The sequence below is a fragment of the Petaurus breviceps genome, unplaced genomic scaffold (genome assembly GCF_028583685.1).
Source record: "Petaurus breviceps papuanus isolate PSGF00001 unplaced genomic scaffold, PetGlider_PUasm1.0 90792, whole genome shotgun sequence".
Classification (NCBI taxonomy): domain Eukaryota; kingdom Metazoa; phylum Chordata; class Mammalia; order Diprotodontia; family Petauridae; genus Petaurus; species Petaurus breviceps.
In genome coordinates, this window is record NW_027187347.1 from 10,125,985 (window position 1) to 10,141,132 (window position 15,148).

At 36.6% G+C, this 15,148-nt stretch overlaps 1 protein-coding gene across 1 annotated transcript in view; it reads left to right on the plus strand.

Annotated features, from left to right (window-relative positions):
* The window catches only part of ATP6V1A (ATPase H+ transporting V1 subunit A), a 54,510-nt gene that overhangs the window by 26,900 nt on the left and 12,462 nt on the right, over window positions 1-15,148 (plus strand). Inside the window, exons 3-8 of the mRNA XM_069069892.1 lie at window positions 3,501-3,629; window positions 5,778-5,992; window positions 6,289-6,426; window positions 6,936-7,087; window positions 7,718-7,880; window positions 9,749-9,857. Of these exons, the coding sequence (XP_068925993.1) occupies window positions 3,501-3,629; window positions 5,778-5,992; window positions 6,289-6,426; window positions 6,936-7,087; window positions 7,718-7,880; window positions 9,749-9,857 (906 nt within the window). The remainder of the gene's footprint in view (window positions 1-3,500; window positions 3,630-5,777; window positions 5,993-6,288; window positions 6,427-6,935; window positions 7,088-7,717; window positions 7,881-9,748; window positions 9,858-15,148) is intronic.

The following is a 15,148-nucleotide window of genomic DNA, read 5'->3' on the forward strand; positions in this document are numbered from 1 at the left end:
TCTTTTCGTCCTCTAATCTCTTTGCATCATTTCACAGCTCCTTCCAAAGTTGACTTGGCTAGCTTTCTGTTTTGTATGGGAAAAGTCCTTTCTGATCTGTGATAGAGATGCTCTCTTCTTTTTGGAGGTTTTAAGATGGACTTTGGTGGGGAGCAGGGTGTTAGCTACAGTTTTACCTTCCCTTCCACATCTAAGCTAATTGCTTTAAATATATTATCTCATTTGATCCTCACAACAGGGAGACAGGTGCTATTGTTATCCCCATTTTACAGCTGAAGAAATTGAGACAAAGTAAAGTGACTTACTTGAAGTCTCACAGTATCTGAAGCTGATTTTGAACTCAGGTCTTTCTGACTCCAGGAAAGGCTGAACACTGTGCCCTCTAGCCACCCCCAATGTTTTAGGGCTGGATTATTAGGTTTGGAAGTGGTGAATCATGTTGTTGATTTATGTTGAGTTAGTCAGCCAAAATCCCCTGTAGTCTTTTTTCCATTAGCCACTATGAAGTCAGTGTACTTCAGTATATTTAACACAAGCTGGCTTTACTATAGAGTTATAAAACCCAGTTCTCTCAGTCTTTTCCACAAGGTTATCAAGAGACACCACTGTCAGATGCCTTGTTGTTGAAATGTCTTTATTATGTATTTCACCAGTATATTGTATTTCTTCACCTAAAATAAAAAAAACTCTCTTCAACCTTTGGGCTTACTTCTTTTTGTCATCAAAGTATCCCTAGACTATGATGTCTCTATCTCAGCCACAGGCAATATATTTGCCAGGCCTGGTCTATTTTAGCTAATTAAAAGTCAGGTTTTAGTTTCCATTTCTAGATTTCCAGATCAGACCACAAAGGGACATAGGTTAATTATGCTACAGTTCCTTCCAGCTCCTGTGTTCAAAAAGATCCCTCTGTGTTATTATCTCATCCTGCTTAATTCAATAAGCCTAATTTTTTAGTCCCTGATACAATTAACCATTCTTTGTGCTAAAAAGAAAAAACTTCTGCTGTCAAAGACCTTTCAGAATAGCTTTAATTAAATTAACTTTCCCTTATAGGAAATAAAAAATTTGAACAGAAATTTAAACAAAGTTTTGAATTGGTTCCATTATACTTACATGAATTCTTGCTCTAATAATGCCAAGTTCCTCATAGTCTTCCTTATATATACATAATACTTGTCCTTCCCATTTTCCCCTTATACTCTGTGTTTAGCTGAATCCTATGCACCTTTCTCCTCTGAACCTTCTCCCCTCACTCTAAAAAGGCTATAGAAATGTCATCAAAGAAACAAAATTTCTAAAAACAACTCATTAGAAAGACTTGGGGCAATTTGACATAAATGACATAAATTACAAACAAAAGCAGAAGATGCCATCATCTACATGATGAAGCAGCACCAGAAATGGAATATCCACTTGTCCTTATAGATGCTGTAGACAAAGTAAAAGAAGACTTAGTTTAGCCTATAGATCTCAGGAGATGATGAAATAACTTGAGGGAGATGGAAAATAATATAACAAATATTCCATAACTAGAATCAACAGCCCTTTCTCCCTGTGAATTGATGACACTAGCATCTGGGGGGGGCGTTTAGGAGAAGATAAGAGTATTGTGTTTGAGAGACAACAAAAGTAGGCCAGGGTTGCTGGACTGTGGAGTGTGTAAAAGGAAATACCAGAAAGGAGGAGGTAGAGAGCACAGTGATAGCAGACAACTGAAAGAAAATAACCATTGGTTTCATATTTTGCTTCTGTTTTCTTCATCAAGAAGAAATGCCTTTGGACTCTAAAAGAGCCAAAATAACTGGTTTAGGTAGTGGGGTGGGACACAGTGGAAAAAAAGGAGCGTCAACTTTATTGGTCAGAGAACCATGTCAAACCCCTTGTCCGACACTTTAGTTACTACTGCCATGATCTTGGGCAAGTCATTTACCTTTCCTGAGCCTCAGTTTCCTCTTTTATACAATGAGAGGATTGAACCAAATGACCTTGAAGGTTCCTTCCAGCTCTTAGTTGTCATTTCTAGTTAGATCTGAAAAAAGAAGTTTTTAGGTACAGTGCCATGTATATATTAGGTAAAAGTTAGCATCTCTTCCCTTACCCTTATTTACTAACCTGGTGAAGCATTGACTTTAAATTTTTTTATGTTCTTTGGAAGGTTACTTAAGTTACAAAGTTGTTGTGTTTCTTGTATGAACTTAAAATTTTTTATATAATCATATCCATCCCTGGAAACCGTTTCCCATAAATAGCTTTGTTTTTGTAAAATACTTTTCTCCCACACATTTCAGATAGGATCAGTATATTGATTTCTTTTGTTGGACAATACTTATTTATTGGGAGAGGGGCAGATTGTAGTGGTAGGATGAGTTAATGGATGATGATAGAGATGCCATAAAGGACAAATCACATGAAAACAAAGTTTAGAGAGGGAGGGATACAAAAAAATGGCAGTTTTATTACCACCTCAGTAAATTTAATATACACTTAAACCACTTACCAAGTTCATTTGTTCACATAAAGTCCTCTTGTTTTCTTATCTTTATATCAAAAATTTTGTCTTTGATTCATGGTTGTAAAAAAAAAGATGATTCTTGTTCATCATAATGAGAGTATTAGTGTTCAGATTAGCAGAGGTTGATATTTAATTTTTGATTTCACACTTGCTGTTTAGACTAATTACCAGCATCTGTGACTATTATCATAACTGATAGTTGCTGTCCTACCCTAACAGTTAATTAAAATGCTCATATTAAACCTGGGTTTTACCATAATTCCTCCTTGAATATTCACTATTATGTAGTTTTAAGCAAATGTACCAGTAGGCCTAACACTAAGCAGGCTTACTTCAGTTTAGATCTTTAAAAAATAGTCTCTTCCTCTTCCCTCCCCCCCCAAAAAAATCAAAACAACCAGCCTATCAATTTGATTTATTTGGCAGTGTTTTCTTGCCTATGAGATAGTGGATTTAGACTTTGTCCAGATATCTATAGGGCCATTATGATGAGGTGGTGCTTTAATCACAATGATTTATTTCACATCAAATGTTGATAATAGGATAGTCTAGCATTCTACCACCTGGAGCTCTGTAGAATAGCTTCAGTTTCTGTTATCATATTCTAATTGTCTGAAAATCGGTGATCCTTGCATGTAATTCATCTCCATGAAGTAGAATACTCTTTTCCCCAACATTGCCAGATATTTACTATTATGATACTAATTATACTTGTATAATTTGTATCATTCACTTTTTACTTTTCAAAGTACCTTCATATACATTGTCTAAAAGATCTTTTAAACAAATGTATCTGTCCCTTTCCTCATGCCCCTGAAAGTGAGTTTTTATGTCCAGTAATAGATGTTCCTTGATACATAGTGGCTGCTTTGCCAAGGAATAAAATTATGTTGTGTTTAGCTTTGGTTTTAACTATAACTATCAAATACTCTTCCAATATTTTAATTTTAAATAAAAGTACATGATAATTGTTCTTTTATTACAGTGGTCACTGCCTGTAACATGGCCGGTGCAGCTATGTATGAACTGGTAAGAGTGGGCCATAGCGAACTGGTTGGAGAGATTATTCGGTTGGAAGGTGAGATGGCCACTATCCAGGTATATGAAGAAACCTGTATCCTAATTGTTAATAGAAAAACACGGCTCTTTTCACAGTATCAAGAATTTTGTACCAAAGGCAGAAGCAACAGACATAGTTTTCAGATTTTAATTTACAAAATCAGAAGCATGATATACAAAAACATATGCCCACATGCATCCTCCCTCTGACATGTAGCAAAATAGATGGTGGAGACGGGGGAAAGGAAAAAGCTACTAGAAGTAGTGAGTTAGTGTCTTCTTCAAAAAGATTTGTAAGAAATTGCCTATTTCTTAAAATGAAAAAAATTGGTTTTAAGTTTTATACTAAACCTAGATGTAGCATGATATTGTTAAGGAAAAGAGTTAAACCCAATGACCATGCAAATGAATATTAGTAATATATGATAATATTTGTTCTTTTGGAGATTACTTATGACTTCATTGTCATTAATTTCAGTGAGTGAAACATTGTGTGACAACTGTAACTTAGGGGAATATTTAACTATAACCTTTGAGAACCATGATTTTTGCATTTAAATATAATATGTTTGCAATTTGCAAACTAAAAAAAGGAAAGGAATAAAAGTTTGAGAAGAAATTATTGCCAATTTCTGTATTTAACTATATAGATGACTTCAAATTTCTGCATTATTCTCTTATGTAGTTACATGGACTTGTACAAGATTTGTTGTTTAGCACTACTTTTTTACAGTGCTAAATTGTGTATCAAGATATATGTTGACTTGATTTGAAGGATCTTGTCAAATTCCTTATCATATTTCTCAATTTGTTCAACTTCTGCAAGGATGTTGATATATAGGTGGTCTGTTTGCTTATGCCCATCATAAGCATGTTAGGTCAGATTCACCATAAAATGATATTTCTCATTGCCTTTAATCATCACTAACTAAAATTTAACCTGGAACATACTCCATTGCAGAGAGAACAGCATGGTAGCATGGAAGGCAATGGAATAAGGAATAGTTTGGAGGGCAGCAATGCAGAGGCTGGTGGGAGGCAGTGACAGCACAAAAAGTCCATTGGAGGGGAATACAGTCTTGTGGAAATAGGGGTCATCACAGAGGACAGTACCCCATCAGCATGGTATAGCCTGTTCTCCAGAGTCCTTCAAGACAGTTGTTCCCACTGCTCCAAAGAACCATGTAGCAAGTTGTAGGAACAGCATTCACAGCAACCTCAAGGAGCAGCATACCGTCCTGGAGAGGAAGGTGGCCCTCCCTTCCATTTTAGCACTTATTCATCCTTTTCCACTTCCTGTTATACCTTGGTCACATGAAAATTTAACTCTCAACTTCTTTACATCTTCTAACTCTATCCTGAGATTAGAAGGTTTCCATTTCCTCACTATCTACTTATTCCACAGCCCCTTGCAGTCTGGCTTCCAGCTATACCATTTATAGAAACCATTCTCTTAAAGTTTGCTGATGATCCAGTTAATTGCTAAATATAATGGGTTTGTAAGAAATTTATTAAACGCCACAGAATTTCTTATCTTTAAAAAATGATTCCTCCAAGATCCAGCTTGTGCGCTGCCTCCCGTAGGAAGCCTCTTACGAACCCGCTTTGCAGTTTTTGCTCTCTTACTCTTCAGATGATCATGTACATGTTCCTTTGTTTACATGTTGTGTCCCCATAGATAGAATCAAAGTTCTTACAGCCAAGACCTGCTTTTTGTTTGTTTGTTTTGTTTTGACAGTCCTAGTCTTGTAAGGAATTTATTAAAAGCCTTACAAATAGTAGATATTTAATACATTTGGGGGAATTTTAGCTCAAAGTATGGTGATTCAGAAAATGTGCCATAGGAAATAGCTATGAAACTAGGAGTTGTAAAATTGATGAATTTTATCATTACTGTTTCTGAATTTACCTCCATTTTTCTGTGGTTTTCATCTCTTTCCTCCTATAAATCACTTCCCAATTTTTATTCTTAAGTATAACTTTAGTTTGTAAGTTTTGAACTTATTGCTAAGAACTAGACTTGACTTTAGGCACTAATATTAAACTTTAAAGTATGTGTCCATCATTCATAGTATTGATTCTGCTGTAATATGGCACTTCAGCATTTCATAATATGTATATATACATAGTATATTGCAGCTATAGTGCTTTATTTCTGTTAAAAACCTTTCTATCAAGTTTTTCCTTAGCTTACCGTTTCCAGCTGGTGTATCTGTTGGTGATCCAGTACTCCGGACTGGCAAACCCCTCTCCGTGGAGCTAGGTCCTGGCATAATGGGAGCCATCTTTGATGGTATTCAGAGGCCTTTGTCAGACATCAGCCATCAGACTCAAAGCATTTACATTCCCAGAGGAGTCAACGTATCTGCTCTTAGCAGGGATATCAAATGGGATTTTACGCCTTCTAAAAGTATCCGGGTACGTTGTGTCTCAGTGCCCACGATCTTCCAGTGTTTCTGCAAAGAAGAGCATAGATTTAGAGCTAAAGGGGGAGAAAGGTTGGAATGAAGGAAATAACACAAGGAGATTCTGTGTAATTCCAAATAAACCATGAAGTCTATTTTGAATTTTCTTGTGTTTTAATAGCACCCATATTCAGTGAAATGGTAGCAGTGACGTACTTAGAAATCAGACAAGACCCCAGGATTATTCCTGTGGAGGTGAAATGATGGACATTTGTTTTAAAATTAATATAAGAACTGTGTGTTCTCTAGGTTGGCAGTCATATCACTGGTGGTGACATTTATGCATTAGTAAATGAGAACTCCCTCATCAAACATAAAATTATGTTGCCACCCCGCAACCGAGGTACAGTGACATACATTGCTCCACCTGGCAACTATGATGCCTCAGTAAGTATCTTTCAAACAATTTGGACAATATAATTCTTATCCCCACATCATGTTTGTCTTTTTCAGTTTCCTAAATAACACTTAACTTCAACTAACACTCACTTTTAGTAAAACTTAACCTCAGAAAGAATTCTTGTAGTTTTTATTTTAATTGGGACTTTTTAGCAGGGTTTGTCTTGAAATAAGGGTTACAAAGTATATTCTTATTTGACTTACGAGAAAGGAAAAATTTCTTGGATTCATTTTTCCCTCCTAAATTCTGCCTGCTTGAAGTTCTGCTCCTGTAGGAATCTAGTAGACCTTGCTTTCCTCTCATCTGTTTATATTTATATACTTAATCATATAATGGTATGAATATATAACAGAGATTAAACTTTCTGAAAAAATTATAGTTTAATATTGTTCAAATGTTGAGGTATATCAGATCCTTAGGTTAAATATTATAATTTATCGTTTTGTTACAATAAGAAACATTCAATTTGATAGTAAATTTTGTTGCCATTTTATAGGATGTTGTCTTGGAGCTTGAATTTGAGGGAGTAAAAGAGAAGTTCACCATGATCCAAGTGTGGCCTGTCCGTCAAGTCCGTCCTGTCACTGAGAAGTTGCCTGCCAATCACCCTCTGTTAACTGGCCAGAGAATCCTTGATGCCCTTTTCCCGTAAGCACACTCTGTATTGGCTGGTGCTGAGCTGTCCTAGTTGGGTCTTTTTGTACTAATCTTGCCATGGTTCTCCACATGGTATTACTAAGAAGAGCAGACCCTTGAATAGCAGTTTTAAGTTTTCTAAATGCTGTATATGTATTTTCATATGATCCTCACATGAACCTGGGAAGGTAGATGATGATGATGCCGTTCATTTTACAGATTAGGAAACTGAAACTGAGAAAGGCAAAAATGTTTTTGTCCATGGTATTACAGCCAGTAATGTCATAAACAGGATTCAAACCCAAGTCCCATCTGTAAGTAATAGAGCTTTTAATACCATGCCCTGTATTCAAATAAATTATTCTTTCCCAGATTCAAAAGAAGTGTTTTGTAAAATTTTCTGAAAAAAAAAATCATGTCTAAAAACCATTGCAGTCGTATTTTTAAAGTTCCTCCAAACTATCTGACAAAAGCTCTTTCTTCTGTAAATGCATTTTTTTAAAGCAACAAAAAAGGAAAAGGCTTTTTTCATGAAATCTAGGTATTTTTACTTTCTTATATTACATATATATTATATTACAATATATAGTTTTCCTGCTTCACTAGAAAGTGAATAATCTAGAAACCATTTTCTTTGTCCAGATGTGTACAAGGAGGAACTACTGCTATCCCTGGTGCTTTTGGCTGTGGAAAAACTGTGATATCACAGTCTTTATCAAAGTATTCCAACAGTGATGTGATCATCTATGTGGGTTGTGGAGAAAGAGGAAATGAAATGTCTGAAGTACTCAGAGACTTCCCAGAGGTTGGTATCCCCAAGGCAGAGCATCACATAATGCTTGGGAGAAACCCCACTGATGAATGATCACTGCATTTAATAGAGCTCTGTAGCAGTTGGGACCCCCAAAGCCCAGAAAGACCTCTTAGCTTTCAGCAAAGTGAAGAGTTTCCACTTAGGAAGTAAGTTCAAGGGAAAAGTTGTTTTGTTTTTGGTTTTGGTTTTTTTCAAATTATTACAGCAAAGAAAACACGGAAATTTGTAATGATTTTTAGTTCTTAGGAAAAAGATAAAGGAAGACAACTACACATTTTTTACTTGTGAACTTGATATGGAGGTTCTTTTAAAATGTGAAACTTAGTAGAGTTATTTTCAGGTAAATAATCTACTTTTTCAATTAAGTGAGGGAAGATAGTTGCATTAAGTACATACTATGTGTCAGGTACTGTGCTAAATGCTGGGTATAAAAAATAAGAAAAAGAAACACAGTCCCTGCCCTTGAAGAGTTTATAATAGAATGGAGAGACAAAACACAAAAGGAAAGGGGAGGAGGGGGAGAAGGATTTTCAGTGAAGTCAAAGCAAGCAGAGATGCTGATGGAAAATGGGGAGTTACCTTGAAAGTTCTGAGCCCTCTATAAAGGAAGGCTTTGGGAGGAGTCTATTGAAACTGAAGGAGAGGCAGCTAAAAGAGATAAGGTGGTAAGTCTCCAAAAGTCATGAGATTTCAGGTGATCAACTTATCCTAGAGGGGGCATGATAAATAAATGCCTTCCAAAAAATGGACAGAATGAGAGATCATCCTGAAATACTGCACTGTTGATTGTATGTGTGTGTGATATTTATACCCTGTGAAATGATTGGTCCATTTATAATTTTATTGGATAGTAAGATTATAAAAATCTAAGGAAGCAAAAATACCCCCCAAAAGTTAACTCTTTTTAAACAGAAAAGTGTTTAGGAGCTCTCAAATACTCTTCATTTTATTTATTTATTTTTTTAAAGCTATTGGGGTTAAGTAACTTGTTCAAGGTTACACGGCTAGGTGTTTCTGGGTGGGTGCTAAGTGTCTGAGCCTGGATTCGATCCCCCAAGTCATCCCAAACACTGGGGCCGGTGCTCTTACACTCTGTGCTGCCTGGCCGCCCCTATTCTTCATTTTATTAATAAGATGATATTGTTAGTGTCCACTTTGTTAGACCATATTAAAAACAAAGGCTGCTGTGACTTCAGTCCTTCTAGCTTTCTAAGGGCTAAAGTATCTTGTACTAGGTCCATGGCAGTCCTGGCCTTAAACCAAACACCGTTTTTGACTTTCCAGTGTGTGCTACTCAGTCATAATCTACAAGGTCAATAAACTACTGCTTGCTATTATTACTAAACAACTTGAAAAATACATTAGCTTCCTGGTAACAGGAATACAGCTGGTAGTACAGCATGTAGTACCCCAGCAGGATATTTAATATATGATACTTTGTTGTGAAAATCACAGAATCTAGTTTAGAACGGAAAAGAAACTAAGAAATCATGCAGTTCAGCCTCCTACTTTTATAGAAGAGGAAGCTGGAGTCTAGAGAGAGAGAGTGACTTGCTTAAGGTCTCCCAGGAAGCCACAGAGTGGAGAACAAGATCCAGATCTAAAAAGGTTATTAGCATTAGTGATTATAGATTCTGATCCAGCCCTCTCGTTTTACAAAGGGGGAAATTAGGACCCAGAAAGTTGCAAGTGACATTACTCCAAGTTCACCCTCTCTAGAGAGCAGGGATTCAAACTCAGGCCTTAGAATGAATGAGTGATATTTATGAATGAAATTTTCTAAGATAAATCCTGTTTCAATGGGTGACTCAATCTAACTTAGAAATTAGGAGAATTTTCAACAGATTCTTTCTTTGTAGCTAACAATGGAAGTTGATGGGAAGGTGGAGTCTATAATGAAAAGAACAGCATTGGTGGCTAATACCTCCAACATGCCTGTGGCTGCCAGAGAAGCTTCTATTTATACTGGTGAGTACAGTATCTCATTCTTCATCTGTTTTCAGAAGATGTAGTGCTAGATCTAAACCTTACTTCTCCTTTTTATTTTTTTTCATCCCTCAATATCTAAACTCTATTAGCATGACTTTTTTAAAAAATTATGAAATTGAGCCTTTCATATTTTGCCCTGTGTCTGGATGATTCTGCTTACTAACGTTTTTGGCTTATGGGCATACATGTAACACGTAAGGTTGGTGATATATCAGAAACCAAACTTAGTTTTCAGCAATTTAATTACCATCTTTTGTGTGTGTGTGAATCATTTAAAACAGAATTTTTTTTTTTTTTTGAGAACAATTGGGGTTAAGTGACTTGCCCAAGCTCACATGACTAGTTTTTTTGTGTGTGTTACGTGTCTGAGGCCGGATTTTAACTCAGGTCCTCCTGACTCCAGGACCCGTGCTCTATTCACTGTGCTACGTAGCCACCCCTTAAAACAGAATTTTTTTGTTTCTACCTCCCCCAATTCGTGTAAAAGGGGACTCTAAACAAACTTTGGAGCTACAGAACCCACAAAATGACACAGAGAAGCTAACCTGCTGAGGACAGCCCAGCAGGCTGGCAGGAATTGGCCAGGGCAGCGCTCTGGGAGCCGACCCCAGTCCTGCACAAGCCAGAGGTTTTAGCCCCAGGGCAGGCCTGACCAGCCACCAGCTAGAGGGACTTCAGATGACTAGCAGCTGTGACAATCCAGAATTATCAACACATAGATGCTAAGGGCAAAGTGTGAGTTCAGTGCAGTGTGGACTTTGGGATCCAGTAGTTGGGAGTGCATTGGCTTCTTCCCCCAGGGCAAGAAGCCGCTGAGGAGCCGTGGCCCCTGCAGCCACCCCCACGTGGCAGCTTCAGCTCCTGGCCTGCAGAGTGTGGGGGAATCAAGCGACCAGTCTGAGGGGTAATTGCTTTTGCTTTAGCCTGCTTGGATCTGTATTGCTATCTAGGGTGGAGGTCCTGGGGTGTGCGACCAGGTTGCCAGAGTGTGTGGAGGCTTCAGAGAGGGCACTCAACTAATACCTTCGGCAGCTGAGAAAACCCTAGCGTTGGGTACAAAGCTCCTCAGTCTGGTGTCAGAGTCCTACTGTGGCAAAAAGCCCAGATTGGCAACATGAGCAGGCAAAGGAAGCAAAATAAACAGAGTACCCCAACTTTACACTCCTATTTTGGCAACAAAAAGGATCAAAGCATGGAACAGGAGGAAGACAGTGAAGTCAGAACTCACGCACCAAAAGCTTCCAAGAAAAATACAAGCTGGTCGCAGGCCATGGAAGACCTTAAGAAGCAGAAAAGAGAAATGGAGGAAAAATTTGGGAAGAGAAATGAGAAAGATGCAAGAAAAGTATGAAATGAGAGTCAACAACCTGACTGAGGAAAATAACACCTTAAAAAACAGACTAACTCAAATGGCAAAAGAGGCTCAAAAAGGCAATAAGGAGAAGAAAGCCTTAAAAAGCTGAATTTGCCAGATGGAAAAAGAATCTCAAAAGCTCACTGAAGAGAATCATTCCTTCAGAATTAGATTGAAGCAAATGGAAACTAGTGACTTTATGAGAAATCAAGATCCTATTAAACAGATCCAAACAAATGAAAGAATAGAAGGCAATGTGAAATATCTCATGGGAAAAAACCACTGACCTGGAAAATAGATCCAGGAGAGATAATTTAAAAATTATTGGACTACCTGAAAGCCATGATCAGAGAAAGAACCTAGAAATTATCTTCCAAGAAATTCTCAAGGAAAACTGCCCTGATGTTTTAGAACCAGAGGGCAAAATAGAGGTTGAAAGAATCCACCGATCACCTCCTGAAAAAGATCCCAAAAAGAAAACTCCTAGGAATATTATAGCCAGGTTCCGGAATTCCCAGATCAAGGAGAGAAGATTGCAAGCAGCCAGGAAGAAACAATTTGAATATTGTGGAAACACAATCAGGATAAACCAGGATCTGGCAGCTTCTTCACTGAGGGATCAAAGGGCTTGGAATATGATATTCCGGAGGTCAAAGGAGCTGGGATTAAAACCAAGAATCACCTACCCAGCAAAACTGAGTATCATGTTTCAGGGGAAAATATGGTCATTCAGTGGAATAGAGGACTTTAAAGCATTCTTGATGAAAAAATCAGAGTTGAATAGAAAATTTGACATTCAGACACAGGAAGCAAGAGAAGCTTGAGAAGGTAAACAGGGAAAAGAAATCACAAGCTACTGATCAAAGTTGAACTATTGACATTCCTACATGGAAAAATGATAATTGTAATTGATGAAGCTTTTCTCAGTATGAAAATAGTTGAAGGGAATATATATATATATATGTCTATATTGGAGGGTACATGGGCATATGAATACATGTGTGAATGTGTGTATATATGCTTACAGGTATATATAGATAGAGGGCACAGGACCAATTTAATAGGAAGGGATTATAATTAAAAGGTGAAATTAAGAGGTGAGAGAGGAATATAACTAAAGGAGATAGGGAAAGACAGAATGGGGTAAACTATCTCATATAAAAGAGGCAAGGGGAAATGGTTACAATGCAGGGGAAGAACAGGAAGGCAAAAAGGCAAAACCTTATTCTCATTGAATTTGGCTCAGGGAAGGAATGACATACACACTAAATAGGGTCTCTCACCCTACAAGAGAGTAGCGGGGAAGGGGATGAGAACGGGGGATGATGGTGGGGGAGGGAAATTGGAAGCACCCCCTTTTGAAAAGGGACAGGATCAAAGTAGAGAATAGAACAACTGGGAGGTGGGATAGGAGGGAGGAAAATATAGTCAGAGTCAGTCTTTTACAATATATTTACTATGGTAATGTTTTGCATAGCTACACATGTACAACCTATACTGAATTGCTTATCTTCCCAGTAAGGGTGGGTGACAAGGGAGGAAGGGAATGAATCTGGAATTCAAAGTTTTAAAATCAAATGTTTAAAAATATATAAATATAATTATTAATACTATTTTACATGTAATTGGGAAATAAAATATATAGGCATTGGGACATAGAGATCCACCATGCCCTACTGGAAAAGTTGAAAGGGCTATGGGTGAAGATATGGGAGAGAGCAGATTGGAGGAGAGAATATCCTTTGGGACTGCTGTTTTGGGGTGGTGGGTAGGGGGAAAACGGGGAGAAAATTTGTAACTCAAAATCTGGCGGAAATGAATGATGTAAACCAGAAGTTAAAGCATTTAGGGGAAAAAAAAGAATTTTTTAAGTTAATATACTTAAGGCAAGTTTTTTAACAATACATTTGGTAGCCAAAAGGCATATTTGCTGTTCTAAAAAGCTATCAAAAGTATCAAAATAAATATTAATGTGGTGGGCATTTAGAGGAAATATAAATAACAAAGTATCTAGCACTTTTTATCTTTTTGAGTTTTGTGTTGAAACTTCTCCCAAAATAGTTGTGGTTGTTATTTTTTTCAAAAGCATCTAATTTGGCATGCATGCTATTAGAAAGAATGTTAATATATTTTAAATGTAGCTGAAATCTTTTTTTGGTACATATTTAGATAGCCTTTTTGAAAATGACTGCATTGCATTTTTACTTTTATGTAATCTCTTGGTATTCAGCCTATGATTGATTGACTTCAGATTTTTCCAGACTAATGTTTAATATTTTGGAAAAAATTTGTATTAACATTTGTCAGTTATGGTAGATGTTTTCATTCCTATCCTGTTTTAGATGTTGAAATAATTCCTGAGAAACAATTCATAATTTTATTGTGTTCCCTTTTTATTTAATTTGGAAGTGGAACAAAAATAAAATTTGTTAGAAGAGCTTTTGGTTACCTTGTATTAAAAAAAATCCTAGGAATTTATCTAACTTATGTTTAAAAATTCTAGGAACTGAACTGCTTTATATACAACGTAACTGCCTTATACATAAAAATTCTAAGAAGTTAACTTTATTAAAATTTTATACTGTGTGTTTTATACTGTGTAAGGAAATTTGAACACATTCCTTACTGACTAGTTTTTATAGAAACCCTGCTATTTAGTGCATAATGTTGAACATCTTGAGTAGTCTTGCCCTAAATTCCTTAGAGGGCCTTTGGTCATTTAGCATGCTGCCAAGAAGTATCCTTACCAAATTATTTTCCAAAATAATTTTTACTTTGCTACTAAGTACCTATACTTTACCATGTCAGTTGTTTGTTTTTTTTAAGTAAGCCATTTGAGAGCATGCAAAAAAGAATATGGTTTATTTTTTTTTAATTGAATCAGCTATAGGGTTTAATGGAGAGATTGGCTAAGATTTCAAAGTCAGATGAGTTTGGTTTGATTTCTAACTGTGATACTGACCAGTTCACTGTAACTCAGTTTCCTTATCTGTAAAATGGAAATAATAATAATATTTAACCTTTTTGCAGGTTAAGAGGAAAACACTTTTACCAGCTTCAAAGCATGCTATAAATGTGAGCTGTTAATGATCAGAATTACGCCTCACATTCAGCCTTCTGTTTCAACATAGGAATTCTTAAAGGCTTTAATTTTTTTAATGTTTATAAGTAAATATAAAATGCAACAATTTAAAACTAAATGCTACCGAGAAAGATTTCAGTTGTTATATAGTATAACCTATATAAATATATAAATTAGGACCAAGCACAGTCTGGGCATTCAAAAATGTGATTACCAAATACAACCTCCCACACAGTGCAAAATTTTAGTATGTAAATTGACACACTGAGATCTTTCCCGTGGAAAGGTGATCTCTCAGATGGTCTCTGAAGAAGTAGCAGATTTAAATAATAATGTAATTGGTGTCATTTCATATAAACTATCTTCCATGAGAGACTGCTAGAAGGAAAGAAGAAAGAATATACTATATGCTGAGCACTGAGTGTTCTACAAATATTATCTCATTTGATCCTCATACCAACCCTGGGAGGTAGGTGCTGTTATTATCCCCTTTTCGCAGTTGAGGAAACTGAGGCAGAGGTTAAGTCCCAAGGTCACATAGCTGGTAAGTATCTCAGGTTAGATTTGAACTCAGGTCTTCCTGACTCCAGGCCCAGTCCTCTATCCAATGTACCACCTACCTGCCTCTGGAGAAATTACATTTATCAGCATATTAATTGTGGTAATAGAAAGATCATTGGATTATTTTTCAAGGATCAGAGTTTGAAAATCACTATTTAAAGTGCTGTACAGATAGATATGATGGCATTTTTTATGATCCCTGTTTCACAGTTGGGAAAACTAAAGCTTGGCAAAGTTGATTTGTCTATGGTCATATGCAGATAACATGTGACA